Here is a 17,826-nt window from a genome sequence, read left to right on the forward strand (position 1 = left end):
ATTGGGATTGCATTATATGTGTAAATTGCTTTGGGCAGTATTGACAATTTCACAATGTTAATTTAAGTCTTCTCAAGTCACTATGTTTTGGGGTTAGTTTGTTACCCAGCAATAGGAAGTACAAACAGGGTTATTCCCTCAGAGTGTATTCTTGTGGGGACGGGGATGGTGGTGATACTGAGGATGAGCCCAGGGGAGCCACAAGACAAAGATAATGGTGAAAGTTAGACTGGCGACACAGCCACGTCTCAAGTGGAGGTGGTTGTAGGCCATCGAGCTGAATCTGACTCAGTGTCCAAATGTGACAGAGCACAATGACTCATCGGGTTTTCTAAGCTATAATCTTTGTGGGAACCAGTCTTTCTCCTGTTGAAATGCTGGATGTCAATACCAACTCTATGGTATCCAACAACATGTACTGGGGGCATATAACACCCCAGGCTCACTGCTGGTCCTGGGAAACAAATGGACAGAGAAGAGTCCAACCTGTGTGTGTGTGTGTGAGCACAGACATAGTAACCTAGCACCACCAAGCACTAGCTGAGGGGACTAGTCTCTTGGGTCTCCTTGTCCTTCTTTATTGAAGAAGGTAATCGGCCAAGCCAGTAGTTGATGGTGCTCTAGTGAGGAGAAAGACAGCGTGTGTGAATACCAAACATGGTAGCTGGCCAACAGTAGCCCTCTGATTTGAATGTTGTTGTTGTTACATGCCATCAAGTTGGTTCCAATACATAGCAACCCTCTATAAGGTTTCCTAGGAGCAACTGGTGAGCTTGAACCGCCAAACTTGTGATTCAAACTGACTTTGCAGTCCAGTGCATTAGCCCATAGCATCACACCAAGACTTCCCTCACTTGACTAGTACAGACTAACTGGAAGTTTTCTAGGCAGAGAGGGGAGAGGGGAATGTCAGGGGCAGTGTCTTGGGTACAATAGCAACTTTACGAGAGTTCTTGATTGAGAGTACAGAGCTAAGGACAGGGCCCGCAGCATGTCACCGAAAAGGTCAATCTAAGGAGGACTTTCTTTCCTTTTAGAATATTTTCATTGGAGTCCTGGTGTGGCGCTGTGGGCCAATGTATCAGACTGCGAAGTCGTTTGAACTGCAAGGTCAGTGGTTCAAGCTCACCAGCTGCTCCTTGGAAACCCTATACAAGGTTGCTATGGGTTGGAATCGACTCGACGGTCCTTAACAACAACAACAATATGAAAAACACCACTATTTGTCAAGAAGGATGACTTTTGATTGGCAGTCTGATCTACATTGTAGTTCACTTATAAACTTATAATGCACAAAGATTACCTGAAAGATTTTGTCATATTCTTTGCTGAAATCAAGAGCCAGGTAAATTTGGAAGAAGTTTTATTTTACTTGAGAGATGGAGCCATATTGAAGTGTTACATTGTGTGGGTCCCAACCTTGTTTACACATTGGTGCTGACAAGAAGAGGTTTCAAGAAACACCAGTTAAATTGCAGCCCTGGGGGTGGTGTCCAAGCCTGGGTATTTTATTTTAAGCTCCTCATGCTTGACATAGCATATAGCCAAGGCTGAGAGGCCGTGTGAACTAGTAGGCTAAAGTTTTTATGAACAACATAAAATGCTCTTTAAGTGGCTTTGTTGTTGTTGCTGTTACATACCATCAAGTTTGTTCTGACTCATAGCGACCTTGGATAGGGTTTCCAAGGAGTGGCTGTTGGATTTACAGTCCAGTATTTATCCTACAGTGCCACATCAGGACTCTTTATTGGCCTGTTGGTGTTGTTAAGTGCCGTTGAGTCAGTTCTGACCCATAGCGACCCTGTATAGGGTTTCCGAGGAGCAGCTGGTGAGCTTGAACTGCTGATCTTGCAGTTCAAACGACTTTGCAGTCTGGGGCATCAACCCACTGCACCGCACCAGAACTCCTTTATTGACCTTGTTGTTGTTGTTAGGTGCCATTGAATCGGTACGGACTCATAGCAACCCTATACCCAACAGAACGAACACTGCCTAATCCTGGGCCAACCTCACAATTTTGCCACACTTGAGCCCATTGATGCTGCCACTGTGCCTGTCCATCTTGTTGGGGGTCTTCCTCTTTTTCTCTGACCCTCCACCTTACCAAATATGATCTCGTTCTCCAGTGACTGGTCCCTCCTGATAATTGGCCTAGTCAACCCTAAAACACCCTAATTGCAGTTCAGAGTGACCCTCTGTGATAGACTAGAACTGTTATGTAGATTTTCCAGGACTGTAAATCTTTATGGGAGCAGATAGCCTCATCTTCTCCCTTGGAGTAGCTGGTGAGTTTGAACTGCCAACCTTGTAGTTTGTAGAGCAATGCTTCACTAGTGACACCACCAACCAACCATGCAGCATCTAAAACACAAAGTCTGTCAGCCAGCTGACTCCTTAAAGGACTTGATGATACTTCAGTTTGCGGGGTTAATGATGGCGAGCACTTGGCCACTAACCAAATGATTGGCAGTTGGAACCCACTCAGTCAGTCTGTGGCAGAGAAGCCTGGTTGTCTACCCCATAAAGATGGCAGCTTAGGAACCCCTGTGGGAAGTTCTACTCTGCCACATGGGGTCACTATGAGGAGGAATTGATTCAATGGTCCCCAACAACACAACAAGGAGAAGAGTGCAAACAGTTAATGGCTCAGCTGCTAGCTGAAAGGTTGGAGGTTCAAGCCCACCCAGAGGCACCTTGAAAGAAAGACATGGAGACCTAGAGCTGTGGGAAACCCTCAGGAGCCAAGCTCTACCCCGACACGCATGGGCCACTAGGACTTAGAGACGACTTAGAGGCCCATGAAACTGTATGCAAAGAGAAAGCAGACACATAACCAAAGCGGATCTTTTAACAAGTTTATTGTACATTTTACAATAATAAAAATAAATTAGTCATACACAAAAATAGTTATCATTTTCGTGGAAGAAAAAAAAAAACCAGATTGTATTTGCTCATATAATTCACCTCCTAAGACAATAATTTAACACTACAGCAAGGCTGGTGTGGAGCTGATGGAGTATCTAGAAGGCTCCTTGCTCTTGGCCATGTGGCTCATGGGATGACCTGGTTGCTGTAGTGCCCAGTGCGACCCCAGAGCTGTTACATCCCTTCAGCCTCTCCCAAACCCACCAGCAGACCCTGCCTCAGCCACATCTGTCTTTCTGCTGGTGATTCTAACAGGAGGTAGGACAAAGGGATGAAAAAGACCCCAATAGTTCCTTCTCCGTGGGCCCTGGTGGCACAGCAGTTAAGTGCTTGGTCATTAACTGAAAGGTTGATGGTTCGAGCCCACCAGAGTCTCCACAGGAGAAAGACCTGGTAATCTGCTCCTGTAAAGATCACAGCCTAGAAATCCCTATGGGGAGTTCTATTCTGTCCTACCAGTTTGCTAAGAGTTGAAATTGACTTGAAATACACACATCAACATTTCCTTCTTCCAAGGTTTGTGGATGAGGAGAAAGCAGATTATATGAGCAAATATACTATTTATGATGGAAAATCAGCCATCGAAAACCTTACGATGTACAGTTCTACTCTGACACACTCCTGATAGTACTGTTCCAGGCATGAAGTCAGGGCTGAAAACCCCTGAACAAGTCAAAAAAACAACCACATTTGTTCACTCTTAAAACCACTCAAGGAGTGTCAGTAAACTAAATAATGGCGTCTATGGCTTGAAAACAAGACATAACTGGGGAGCGACATTCCAGGAAGCTGGGTTAGTATGATCAAATGATTTTACAGGAATGTGGATCTCGTCTGTAAATAAATACCTATTAGGTTCCTTTACGTCTTCTACATAATAGAACTATTTTGGTGTAGTGACTGATTCTGCAGATAGAGTTCAGAATACATATTTCCTATAAACATCTTGTATTTACAAAGAACAAAATAATAAGTTATAACAAAGTATATCCTTCTGTCACACTGACTGGTGGGGGCTGGGTACAAAAGGCCGTGGAAGCCCGTTTATGTAACAGGATGGACTTTCTTCTCACTGAGGCAAAGGGCTCCTTTGCCTGGTGGGAAGCTGGTGGGAAGTTTCTACCCTCTTGCGGTTCCTTTCCCTGAACAAGATGGAAGTTGTCCACAGTTACCTGCTGAATGGGACCAGGAATCTGGGATGGTTCAGGGTGGAGAGATCCACTTTGTTCCAGCAAGGGAGCAGGAACACAGAGTCAACTGAGAGAGGGAGAGATCCCGGTGTTGACAGGGCCCTGGCTGAGTGCCTGGGTGGTAAAGTACTGAACCATTCCTGCAGATTGAATCCTGTCCCCAAAGTGTGTGCTGTGGGTCCTAAGCTCTATACTTAGAGTTGTGGTTCCCTTCGGGAATGGGGTTTTCTCAGTTGTGTTGATGGGGCAGTACTGGTGTAAGGTGTGTCTATTATCAATCGCTTTTGAGATTTCAAGTAGATTAAGCAAGCACAGAGGAGGGAAGACAGATGCCACACCACATGGCGAATGCCAAGGAACAAGGACCCATAGACAGAACTAGAGCCTTGAATTTGGAGTTAGCCTCTTAAACTGTGGGAGAGTAAGTTTCTGTTTGTGAAAGCCCCCACTTAAACGCTTGTGGCATTTCTGTTACAGCATCACAAAGAGACTAAGGCAACAAGATTGCTCATGAAAGGTCTTTGGGTTTTATTTGGCACGAGACAGGAGGGTTTTGAGCACAGCACATGAGGTTGCCGTGAGTATGAATCAACTTGACAGTCACTGGTTTTGGTCTAAAGGTGCAAATTACTAGCATGCTTGGCTGCTATGGAAAGGTTAGAGGTTCAAATTCAACCTCAGAATATGGCCTGGTGAGCTACTTCTGAGAAAAATCAACCACTGAAAATCCAATGATGAAGTTTTACTCTGACACACAGGGATCCCCATGAATCAGAACTGACTTGGTGGCAACTGGTTGAAAGATATGAACGCTAAACAGACTAAGCACATAATAAATATTCAAGGAGATGAAGAAAATATAAAGCTCAAATAACTGTGGACCAGAGAAGTGAGGCAAAGGGGTAGAGTGGGCAATTCTGAGAGCACCTGCCTCGCTGTAGCCCCCCATAAGGGCAGAGACTACCAGGTCTTGCTCATCTTGGTTTCCCCACAAGCTTGCATATGGCCAGCACTGAGCATGCTTTGACTGAACTGCCCTGCCTCCCCCTAGTGACTTGGTTCATAGGTACTCAACATTTCTTTCTATGGAGCGAAGGTCAAGTTGACTGGAAGATTGTGCCATTGAGTTGATTCTGACTCATAGTGATCCTGTATAGAGTTTCGGAGGGTCAGCTGGTGAGCTTGAACTGCTGGCCCTGCAGTGAGCATTCTAGTGCTTATCCTACAGTGCCACAAGGAGCAACTGTATCAAATGACTTTCACCTAGGCTTCAAGGGCCATGATTTCGTTTACCAATAAATGGAAGTAAAAAACAAAACTAAACTGTTTTTGTTTGGAGAAAATCAACAGCTTCAATCAATCTTATTTTAAAATTAAGAGCAGGGGTTGAGCCAACAACCCAGGGCCCAGGGGTGAGAGCCCAGTACTGAGAAGTAATTTCCAATTCCATGCTGTGGGAGGTTAAGAAATCTGGAGAGGGCAGACAAATGGGGATGAGAGCAGTGAAGTCATGGGGCTCTGAAGAAGCAGAAAGGAGTCGTGGTGGTGCAGTAGGTTTAAGCGCTGGGCTACGAGCTAAAAGGTTGGTGGTTTTAACAGACCATCCTCTCCTGTGAGAAAGATGAGGCTGTTTCCATAAAAACTTACAACCTTGGAAACTATGGAGCATGTCTACTTTGTCTGACAGGGTCGCCATGAGTCAGAGTGACTAGATGGTGCCATTACCACCAAGAAGACAGAGAGAGTCATAAAGGAGAACTCTCCCTAGACTCCCTCCCAGGAAAGCTAACACTGGCAATACCAAAGGATCTTAGTGTTTGTGTTGTTCTAAGGAGAAAGACATTTAGATGCAGAAATAAGAAATTAGAAAACAAATGGAAATTGGATTTCTAAGACAAATAAGTGATAAAACCTATCTTGTAGTAATTGAGAACCTTTCCAGAGACTTACTGATTAACTTCAAACATAACTTAACTGTGAGAAGAAAAGCAAAGACTCTTGGTCTAGATTGTTGTTGTTGTTGATGTGTGCTGTTCAACCCATATCAATCCTGTAAAGGTTTCTGAGGAGCGGCTGGTGAGTTTGAACCAACGACCTTGGAGTTCAAACCAACCTTAATGTCGAGTGCTTACCCTATGGCACCATACTAGGACTCCTTGGTCTAGGTACTTCTCCTCAAAGACATGGGATTGGTCAGGTGAGTTCCTACCCAATTTCACAATTGGCGAGGTGGCCATCAAAGTCCTGGTACTGCAGAGGTTAAGTGCTCGGCTGCTGATGTAAAGGCCGGCAGTTCAAAGCCACCTTAAGTTCAAAGCTCTTCAGGAGAAAGATGTGGCCATCAGCGTCCATCAAGATGTCAGCCTTGGACACCCTACAGGACACTGCTATTGTGCTCTAGAGTCACTAGGAGTTGGAATCGACTTGAGGGGAGCAGGTTTGGTTTTTGTTTGCTTTGTTTTAATGTGACCATTCTTAAGGGGGTGACCAGTGTCCTGTTAAAGAAACGTTGGGCAGTGTTTGGGAGCCACAGGACACAGTTAGAGGGAGAAGGCACAGACCAGTCATGAGAATTCCTGAGTTGGAGGACCCCAGGATGTTCATTCCCACTTGATCTTGAATCCTTTTTAGGACGGAGAGCTTATTCCTTCCTGCCTGGTGGCCCAAGCTCTGCTGGCATGTTTGGTAGCTGGATTGCTTTCCTTTGACTTGAGCTAAGATCAAGCTTTCTGCTACTTTCACCCATTGATCCTGTTCTGCCCTGAAAACCTCTTTCAAGTAATCCTACAAATGATTGACCTTGTGAGCAAGATTTGAGAGCAGCTGCACCAAGCACAAACTCCCCTGTGACAAGGAGCAAAGGCAAACAGTTGGGAAGAGAGTGGGCAGTGGCCTTGACGTCTTGGAACTATTTTTGCTCCATGGCAGAGCCAAGCCATGGGCACCTGGGCCTCTGCCAGCTGCGTAGCCACATGGAGTTACATGAAAACTGGGAGCTTTGGGGAAATGGTGGTTGGGGCTCTTTAGGAAGAGAAGCTCAAGGACACTCACAGGAAGGTCCAAGGTTGGTGAACGTAACCGAGTGTGTAGACCTGGCTGGGTGGCACTGCTTCACAAATGGCAACTGTTCATCAAAGGACATTAGCAGATTTTCAGGTTAATGAAGCCTGGGAGAGACTCTGTTGTGACAAATCTCGGTGGTGGTGGGTCAGTGGTAGAATTCTAGCCTTCCCTGCAGGAGACCCTAGTTTGATTCCAGGCCAGTGAACTGAAAAGCACAATCTCCACGTGTCTGTCTTTGGATGCCTGTGTTGCTAGGATGCTGGACAGATCTTACTGGAGCTTCCAGACTCAGACACAGCTGATTATGGGAGTGGTACAGAACCAGACGATGTTTCATTCTATTGTGCCTGGTGTCACCATGAGCTGGGGACTGACTCAGTGGCAATAACGTTGTTGTTGTTACTGCCAAGTGTCATCAAGTCGATTCTAACTCGTAGCGCCTCAGTATAGGGTTTCCAAGGAATAGCTGGTGAGTTTGAACCACCAGTCTTTCGGTTTAAATTCACCAGCTTGCAGTCCAGTGCTTATCCTATAGCGCCACACCACAACTCCAATAGTAACAACAGGACTTCCTTTACCATAGAAAAATGCCCAGAACCATGACGTTAAAGAATACATTGTCTATACATTTACAATTTGTTTAGCCTGGTATTTTTCTTAATGGTTGAAAGCATACATACTTGTATGTTGTTGTTAGGTGCTGGCGATTCAGTTCATCAGAATATCCATCAGTACAGAATGAAATGTTCCTGGTCTGGTCTCATCCTCACATTTGTTGTTGTGTTTGAGCTCAATAAGGCAGCCACTGTGACAATCCATCTCATTGGAGGTCTTCCTCTTGTTCGCCGACCCTCCACTTTACTAAACATGATGTCCTTCACCAGGGGCTGGTCCCTCCTGATAACGTGTCTAAAGCATGTGAGGCCAAGGCTTACCATTCTGGCTTTGTAGGAACATTCTGGCTGTACTTCTTCCAAGACAGATTTATTCCTTCTTCTGGTGGTCCAGGGTATGTTCACTATCCTTCACTAACACCATAACTCATTGGTACCAATTCTTCTTTGGCCTTCGTTGTTTGTGGCCCAGCTTTTGCATGCATACAAAGTGATTGAAAATACCTTGGCTGTGCCAGGCACTCTTTAGTCTTCAAAGTGATGTCTTTTGTAGCAGATGTGCTCAGTGCAAATGCTGTTTGATTTCTTGATTGCTATTTCCATGGGTGTTGATTGTGGACCCAAGTAAAATAAAATCCTTGACAACTTCAGTCTTTTCTCTGTTTATCACAATGTTGATTATTGGTCCAGTTGCGATGACTTTTTTTTTTTTTTTTATGTTGAGGTGTAATCCATACTGAAGGCTACCATCTTCAATCATCATCAGTAAGTGATTCAAGTCCATATATATGTTATTGTTGTTAGGTGCCATCGAGTCGGTGTCCATTCACAGTGACCCTGTGCACAACAGAATGAAGTACTGCCTGGTCCTGGGCCATCCTCCCAACTGTTGCTAACACTTGAGCCCATTGCTGCCGCCACTGTGTCAAATCATCTCCATTTGGGGGTCTTCCTTGTTTCTCTCACTCTCCACTTTACATATGTATGTATGTATGTATATATGTATGTATCTATATGTAAGCACATGATCTTTATCTATAGTCCTTTTAGTTGAGTTTTCAGCTGGTCCACCTCTCATTATGCACTAGATCTCTCGTTCTAGCTCTCCTGAGACTCCAGGATCCGGAGAGAGCACTCCTGTGGCCACAGAGGGGTTCCCAGCTCCTTCTCTCAGGCAGCTGCATTAACACATTAACATAGCTCTGACCTCTTCCTCTCAGCCTGGGGGCCTGGTTGTTGGTGGAGGGGTCACGATGTGAGGGTAGTTCTCTGGGCTTTGTAGTCAGATGATATGGGTAGGAACTCAGTTCTCCCACAGAATCCACCTGGCAGATCAATGACCTAAGTTGAGCTGCAGCTTCCTTGTCAGCAAAATGGAAATAATGAATCATCCTCTGCCTTCCACTCTGGGACTTCATGAACTGCTAATGAGATCATCTCTGGGAATAAATATGAGGTGGCTTCAAAAAGCTGTTGGGAAAATGCCATTATGTTTTCATTCCATTTTCCCAGAAACTTTGTGAAGCCCCTCATACATCTGCTGAACAGTCAAGCACCATATTAACGTGAGATATTCGTGTCATTAGACAAGAAAACCGTCTAGTATCTTTGAGAATGGGAACAGGCACAGCTGGGGCTGAGGTAACAGCATGGCGGGCGTCTCAGCAAGGCTTAGTGGGGCTCTAGGGTGGGGGCTCTGGTAGTGTAGTGGTTACGAATCGGGCTGCTAACCTCAGGGTCAGCAGTTCGAAACTACCAGCTGTTCCGCAGGAATAAGATGAGGCTTTCTGCTCCCGTAAAGATTTACAGCCTGGGAAACCCTGTACAGGGTCGCTATGAGTCGGAACCGACTCCATGGCACATAACAACAACATAAGGTCGGTGGCATTGCCTCTGCGGATACTCCAAGGGGCGCTAGTAGCATGCTGGGAGGCTAAGAGCACAGTGGCAGAGGCAGCGCCATGAGGGGAATGCCAGGGTGGAAGTGTGGCTGGAGGCTACATGCACTTGGTTTTCCAAGAACACCTTTAGCAGGTGCAGGTCCCAGAGAGAAGATCCACAGTATATGGTGATGCTTACAGGATCAACCCTGGCTTCTGAACATCCTGTGTACAAAACTTTACTGAAGGTTGGGGTGGTGACTAGCTAGACTTGGGGTGTTCGGGGCCAGGCAGTGCCTGGAGGAGCCACGACCAGTCAGTCATACTGCTTACAGCTCCGGGAAGGCAGGTGGCGCCGCCACACTGACTGTGGTGCAGGCAGGAGTGTTATCGGCTGCCCAGGTACCCTGGGTGCCTGGTGGCCACTCGAGTGCAAGAGGCGCAGCAGGCGGTCTTGTAGTAGTTGTAGACACAGAGTCGTGCTTGCACTACCACGTTACAGTTGTAGTATTTGTCCTTGCAGTTTTCATCTGTAGCAGGAGAGAACAAAAAAGACCACGTGAACACAAGAGGCAGCATGGAACGATGGGAAGAGAACAGGGTGTGGGCAAGCCTTTTACTTCTAGCTCTGCTGTTTTCTGGATGGTGCAAACAGTTCATGTGCTGGGCTGCTACTGAAAGATTAGAGGTTCCACCCAGAGGTGATTTTTCCCCCCCCCAAAAAATCAGCCATTGAGAACCCTACCGAGTACAATTCTACTCTTACACATGTGGGGTCGCTATGAAACGTAGGCAACCTTCTCCCTTGTTTTATTGCGTATGTTTATTACCTGTGTGAGGCATGAGTGTGTGCTTGTTGCTGTTATCAAGGAGATTCTGACTCATGGCGACCTCATGCGTTACTGAGTAGAAGTTACATGAGCCAGAATTGATTAGGGTTCTCAATGGCTGATTTTTTTTTTTTTTTTTTTGCTGTTAGTAACGATGCTCCTTCTTCTTGTTGTAAAAATAAATACAGATAACACAAGATTTGTCCAATCAACATCTTCACATGCTACTACGATTCGGTGACACCAATGACATCAATCACATTATGCAACCATCACTGATAGCCATTGCCAAAGTTTCCATCACCATAAACAAAAGTTCAATGTGCTTCCTATACAATGGCTCCCCTTTACCAAACTCTCCCATTCTTGCTGTTGTGTTGTTAAGTGATGTCAAGTCGATTCTGACTCACAGAGACCCTGTATAGGGTTTCCAAGGGGCATCTGGTGGGGTTGACCTTGTGGTTGGCAGCCCAATGCTTATCCTATAGTCCACTCTCCCACCCTGGCAACCAATATTAAATTCTGATCTTTGTTCACTTGCGTCTTCTTGTAGACAGTGTTCTTTTAAATAGTTTTGTATATGCCGTCCTCTCTGCATCTTGCTGGGTCATAAGATATAAACAATCTTACTAGATCTGTTCAGATTCATCTCCAAAGCAGATGTAACAATTAACCTCTCTGTCAGTCTTAAAAGAATGCCCCTGGCGCCACATGTTAATCTACTGGATGCGAGATGACTCCCACATGAGGCTGAGCATAGAGTATCCTCATATGTATAGTTACCATTTTTCCTTCCTATAAACTGTTTCTTTGTGTCTTTGGCCCATGAGCTAAACTTGTTAACTTCTTTTATTTTATGAATCATGAACATTCTTTATACAAAGGGGCTTAAAAAAAATCCATGGAAAAATAGAATGGAAAGATACTGGATTGTTTTTATGAAAAAGACTGGATTTACTGGTTAGAAAGAGACTGAAAGAACCCATGACTAGGACCCTCAGTCACCCTTCAGGTTGGGAATGGAACCCACCCTCGTGGCCCAATTTTTAGGCAAGCAGTAGAAAGATATATATTGGATAATACTATTAGTGAGGTAAACTCACTATGGAACAGTCAACCATTCAAGATGAAAAGGGTGACGTTTACCTAGGGACAAAGTTCAGAAGGGTTGGTGTCGAGGATGGAACGGAAACAAGAATCACATGGAGGAAGTGGGATAACTGTTGTTGCATGGAGGGGTTACAATCATGGTGTATAATGTGGGCTTATCTCCTTTGATGGTCATATCTTATCTCTGTTTAGTTTTTCTTAGCACTTTATGAAGTCATTTGATGGACACAGTTTTGATTTTAGTGTAACTGACATTATAATTTTTTCTTTTTGTTTTTTGACATTTTGTTTCTCATTGAAGAAATTGTACCAAAAAAGTTGTTGTTAGGTGCTGTTGAGTTGGTACCAACCCATAGTGACCTTATGTACAACAGAGGGAAACACTGCCCAGTCCTGAGCCAACTTCATGGTCATTACTGTGCTTGGCCCCATTGCTGCTGCCACTGTGCCAATCCATCTCGTTGGGAGTCTTCACTTTATTGTTGATTCTTCACTTTACCAAATATGATGTCCTTTTCCAGGGACTGATTCCTCCTGATAATATGTCCTAAGTATGAGAGATGAAGTCTTGCCATTTGGCTTCTAAGGAGCATTCTGGGTGTACTTCTTCCAACACACATTTGCTTGTTCTTCTGGTAGTCTTTGGTACTTTAAATATTCTCCTCCAACACCATAAATTAAATGCATCAATTTTTCCACTATCTTCTTTATTCACTGACCAACTTTCACATGCATATAAGGCTACCAAAAATGCCATGACTTGGGTCAGGCACATGACTCCTCAAACTGACATCTTTTGCTCTTGAGCACTTTAAAGAGATCTTGGGCAGCATATCTGCCCAATGCAATATGTCGTTTGGTTTCTTGACTGCTGCTTCCTTAAGTGTTAAGCTGAACAAAATGAAGTTTTTGAACTTCAGTCTTATCTCCATTGATCATGATGCTATTTATTGGTCTAGTGGTGAAGATTTTTGTTTTTTTTACATTGAGGTGCAACCCATACCAAGAGCAGTGGTCTTTGATCTTCATCAGTATTTTAAGTCCTCTTCCTTTTCAGCAAGCAAGGTTGTATCATCTGCAAATCGCAGGATGTTAATGAGTCTTCCTTCAATTTTGATGCCACAGGCGTCTTCACATAATCCAGTTTCTTGGATTATTTACTCAGCATACAGATTGAATGAGTATGATGAAAGAATCCAATCCAAGCTCACACCTTTCCTAATTTTAAACATTTCTTGTTCTGTTCGAACAACTATCTCTTAGTCTATGAACAGGTTCCTCATGAGCATAATTAAGTGTTCTGGAATATTCATTCTCTCCAATGTTGTCCTTAGCTTGTCATGATCCATACAATGGGAAACCTTTGCATGGTCAATAAAGCACAGGTAAACATCTTTCTGGTATTCTCTGCTTTTAGCCAAGATCCATCTGATATCAACAATGATACCCCATGTTCCAGGTCCTCGTCTGAATCAGCTTGAACATCTGAAAGTTCCTGGTCATTGTACTGTTGCAGCCATTTTTGAATGACCTTTTTAGCAAAATTTTACTTGCTTGTGATATTAATGATATTATCTGATGATGTCCGCTTTCCATTGTATCACCTTTTTTTGGATGGGCACAAATATGGATCATTTCCAATCAGTTGGCCAGGTAGCTATCTTCCAAATATCTTGGCATAGATGAGTGAGGGCCTTCAATGCTGCATCAGTTTGTTGAAAGATTTCAATTTGTATTCTATTAATACAAAGAACTTTGCTCTTTGCTAAAGCCTTCAGTGCACCTTAGACTTCTTCCTTCAGTATCACTGGCTCTTGATCATCTGGTACCTCTTGAAATGGTTGAACATTTCCTTTTGGTACAGTGACTTTACTATTCCTTCCATCTTCTTTTGATGCTTTCTGCATCATTCAATATTTTGCCCATAGAATCCTTCAGTATTTCAAGTTGAGGCTTGTATTTTCTCTTCAGTTTCCTGAGACTGAAAAATGCTGAGCGTGTTCTCTCCTTTTGGTTTTCTAACTCCAAGTCTTTGTTCATTTCGTTATAATATTTGACTTTGTCTTCTCAAGCTGCTCTTTGAAATTTCTGTTCAGCTCTTTTACTTCCTCATTTCTTCATTTGCTTTAGCATCTCTATGCCAGAGAGCAAATTTCAGAGTCTCCTCTGACATCCATTTTGTTTTTTTCATTCTTTTTTGTCTTCTGAATGACTTTCTTCCTGTATAACGTTCTTGATGTCATACCACAACTCTTCTGGCTTTTGGTCATTAGTGTCTAATTCATCAAAACAAAACACAACAAAACACACACACACACACACACACACATACATGAGGGTATGTAAAAAAGTATCTGCACTCTGGTTGTAGAATTAATTTTAAACAATTTTAGAAAAGACAAATACATCATTTTCGACATAATCTCCTTGCTTTTTAATACATTTTGCTCATCTCTCAACAAGCTGACAATATTCCCTTATTGAAACCTGTTTTAGGCTGAGCTGTGAGCCATGAACTTCTTCATCAGAGGTGACTCTTCATCCTCGAAGGGCTTCTTTCAGGGCACCAAACAGGTAAAAGTCTGATGGAGCAAGATCAGGACTATAGTAAGGATGCTTTAACACCTCAAAATGAAGTTTTTGCTGAGTGTCAACAGTGTGGGCAGAGGTGTGTGAAGGACGTGCATTGTCATGAAAGACCATCCATTTAATTTGAAGTTTGGGCTTCAGCTCTTCAGTGAGCATCTCACTGTAATGAGCCCTGTTGATTGTTGGATCTTTTTCCTGATGTTGTTGTTGTTGTCAGGTGCCATCAAGTCGGAACCGACTCATAGCGACCCCATGCACAGCAGAACGAAACAATGTCCGATCCTGGGCCAACCTCACTACTACCGCTGCCACACTTGAGTGCATCAATGATGCCACCTGGCTGATCCATCTCGTTGGGGGTCTTCCTCTTTTTCTCTGACCCTCCACCCTACCCAGCATGACATCCTTCTCCAGCGATTGTTTCCTCCGGACAATATGTCCAAAGTAGGAGAGACGAAGTTTAGCCATCCTGGCCTCCAAGGAGCACTCTGACTGCACTTCTTCCAAAACAGATTTATTGGTTCTTTTGGCAGTCCATGGCACTTTCAGTACTCTCCTCCAACACCACAACTCAAAGGCATCAATTCTTCTACGATCCTCCTTATTCACTGTCCAGCTTTCGCATCCATATGAGGCTATTGAAAACACAATGGCCTGGGTCAGTCGCACCCTAGTCCTCAAGCTGACATCTCTACTCTTCAACACTTTAAAAAGTTCCTGTGCAGCAGATTTGCCCAGTGCAATACGTCGTCTGATCTCTTGACTGCTACTTCCGCGAGTGTTGATAGTTGATCCAAGAAGAATGAAGTCCTTGACAACATCAATCTTTTCTCCATTGATAAGAATGTTGTTTATTGGTCCAGTGGTGAGGATTTTTGTTTTCTTGACATTGAGATGCAATCCATATCGAAGGCTGTGCTCTTTAATCTTCATAAGTAAATGTTTCAAGTCCTCTTCACTTTCAGCGATCAAGGTTGTATCATCTGCAATATCGCAGGTTGTTAATGAGTCTTCCTCCAATCCTGATGCCACGTTTTTCTTCATAGAACCCAGCTTCTCGTATTATTTGCTCAGCATACAGGTTGAATCCCTTGTGAATCCCAGAAAATTGTAAGCATCAATTTTCCAGCTGAAGGTTGACTTTTGAACTTTTTCTTTGTTGGTGATTGAGGATATTTCCATTCCATACTCTGCCATTTATTTTCAGACTCGTAGTGATGACTTATCTCTCATCACCAGTAACAAGTTTTAAAAAAAGAAACTTTTACTTTCCTTTGAGCATTGGTCCAAATGTTGTTTGCAGATGTCCAAACACTTCTGTTTATGCTCTTCTATGAGTTGTTTCAGTACCCATCTTGCACAAACTTTTCAAAACCCAAGTCTGTCGTGGGTTGTTTCCTAGACATAGCTATGGCTGATCTACAAATGATTTACCACAGAATCCACTGTCGCTTGTCTATTCAACAGAATCATTTCAATGTGCACAATCAATGTCGTCATCAGCTGTGGATGTGGACAGACATTTTAATATAACTGGAGTGCAGGTAATTTTTGACTTATCTATGTATATTTCACCATGTAGGCTTGCAAAAATATTTAAAAATTTCTCTTCACCATTTACTCTTATGTTCTTAATCAACCTGTTATTGATGAGTTTATTGTGGTGGATGGTAGGAATTCAGTTTTGTTTTTCCAATATTGGCAAACAATGATCTCTTTATTCTTTGTCAAATGACTCACATTTTCCACACTGATTCATAATGGCACCTTCTTCATGGATTGAACATATTCTTGGGCTTATTCCTAGGCTCTCTAATTTATTCTACTGGTTTATTTCTTAATCCCTGTGCAAGTAAGTCTTGATATATGGTAGAATAAGTCCTGCAACACTTTGCATCGTCAGAGTTAACTTGGCTATTCTTGGTTCTTTGCTGTTGTTTTCATATACATAGGTCAATAAATGGTTCTGTTTCTAGATCTGGCTGGTACCTAACTCTCATAACCCCACAGCACCTTCCTACAGAATCCCAGCCTCTTTTCACATTTAAAGTCGCTGATGGGGATGGTGAAAAACATGTGAAACTGTTCACAGCAGATTTGCAAGTAAGCACAAGTAAGCCCATGCTTACTTGCTCACTGGGTAATATGCTCCTGCTTACAACTCAGACAGTCAGCCTGAACACGCATACCACGGGTAGCTTGAGACATATGGAAGAATACCGAGGTTTTGCCTACATTTTCTATTTCGTTGACCTCTTTCCCCTTAATAAGGGGCCCTGGTGTTGCTGTGGGTTAAGTGTTGGGTTGCTAGTTGTAAGGCTGGTATTTCAAACCTACCAGTTGGTATGTCAAACCTCGACAGCTTCTCTTAAAGATTTATAACCTTGGAATCTTATATAGGGTTACTATGAGTTGAAATCAATTTGATGACAGTGAGTTTTGTCTCTTTTATGGGATTTTATACAATTAGAAATTAAAGTCCACCCCTGCCACCTTGAAAAGACACCATAAAGTCAGAAGAAAAAAATAGATTGGAAAAAAAACAAAAAAGATTGGCTTCAAAAATATTTTGCATCTCACCCTATGAATAAGAGTTTGGACAGATGTTTGTCAGCTGAGAGGCAGCCCTTCAGAACTCAGGAGCCTCCAGCCTCTTGGCAATTTCGACTGCCTTTAATTTGCCAGGTTTGAGACAAGTGGACAACTTTATGTATACAACTTATTTTCCAATGTTGTAATCTGGTGTAATCTGTTAAACAGCCATTTAAGTAACAATTTGGGATCCAAATTTAAATTTAGTTTCTACTATGTGTGGTGTTGCCAAATTCAAGTACGTTAAGAAAGGTGAGCACGAAACCAAATCAAATCCACTGCTGCCATATTGTAACTCAGCAGCCCTGCAGGGCACACTAGAACTGCCCTAGAGGCTTCCCGAGGCTGCAACTCTTTATGACAGCAAACTGCCTCATCGTTCTCCTGAGGAGTGGCTGGTAGGTTTGAACCACCAACCTTTGGTGAGCAGTCTATGCCTAACCCACTGTGCCACCAGGGATCCTTAGGTACAGCTTGATGGAGATATTTGTGTTCCTGAACCCGCAATGGTAATTACATCACTGTTTAGTCCTCAGTCTCCTGGCGGGGCCTTTCCTCCTCATGCTGATTGTAAGACACATTCTAATAAGGTATGCGGAAATGTTTGCTTACAATCTCCTCTCTTATTTCTTCCAAATCTTGGTTGTGGTATTTTTAAAGGGAGATGCACAAGGCCTCTGGGTATCTAACTTATAAAAGCTTTAACGAACATGCACACACAAATATCTATCTATCTATCTATCTATCTATCTATCTATCTATCTATCTATAGATATATTTCTAATATGTTACCATTTTGATTTCTATATTAGGGTTTTTAATCCATTAAGGATTTATGTTTGTATATGGCATAAGGCAGCTCTTAGGGTTTTTTCCTCTTTCTTTCCTTCGTCTCTCAAATGGATCTTCAATGATTTCAATACAATGGAATCACTGAATTTATTTCTTTAAAATCTGAGCTTGATCAGATTTAAACTTTCCTTACAGACTGCAGTCTGCTTTGAACTCTGTGCTATGATGTAGGCATGCCTGT

General features: G+C 43.2%; 1 protein-coding gene across 1 annotated transcript in view; it reads right to left on the reverse strand.

Annotated features, from left to right (window-relative positions):
- Positions 1–10,010: 10,010 nt before the first annotated feature.
- THSD4 (thrombospondin, type I, domain containing 4) overlaps positions 10,011–17,826 on the reverse strand; it is a 284,521-nt gene continuing 276,705 nt past the window's right edge. The window contains exon 12 of the mRNA XM_006866532.1: positions 10,011–10,202. Coding sequence (XP_006866594.1) covers positions 10,060–10,202 — 143 coding nt within the window. The 3' untranslated portion in view covers positions 10,011–10,059. The remainder of the gene's footprint in view (positions 10,203–17,826) is intronic.

This window comes from Chrysochloris asiatica, unplaced genomic scaffold (assembly GCF_000296735.1).
Source record: "Chrysochloris asiatica unplaced genomic scaffold, ChrAsi1.0 scaffold00092, whole genome shotgun sequence".
In the NCBI taxonomy this organism is placed as follows: Eukaryota; Metazoa; Chordata; class Mammalia; order Afrosoricida; family Chrysochloridae; genus Chrysochloris; species Chrysochloris asiatica.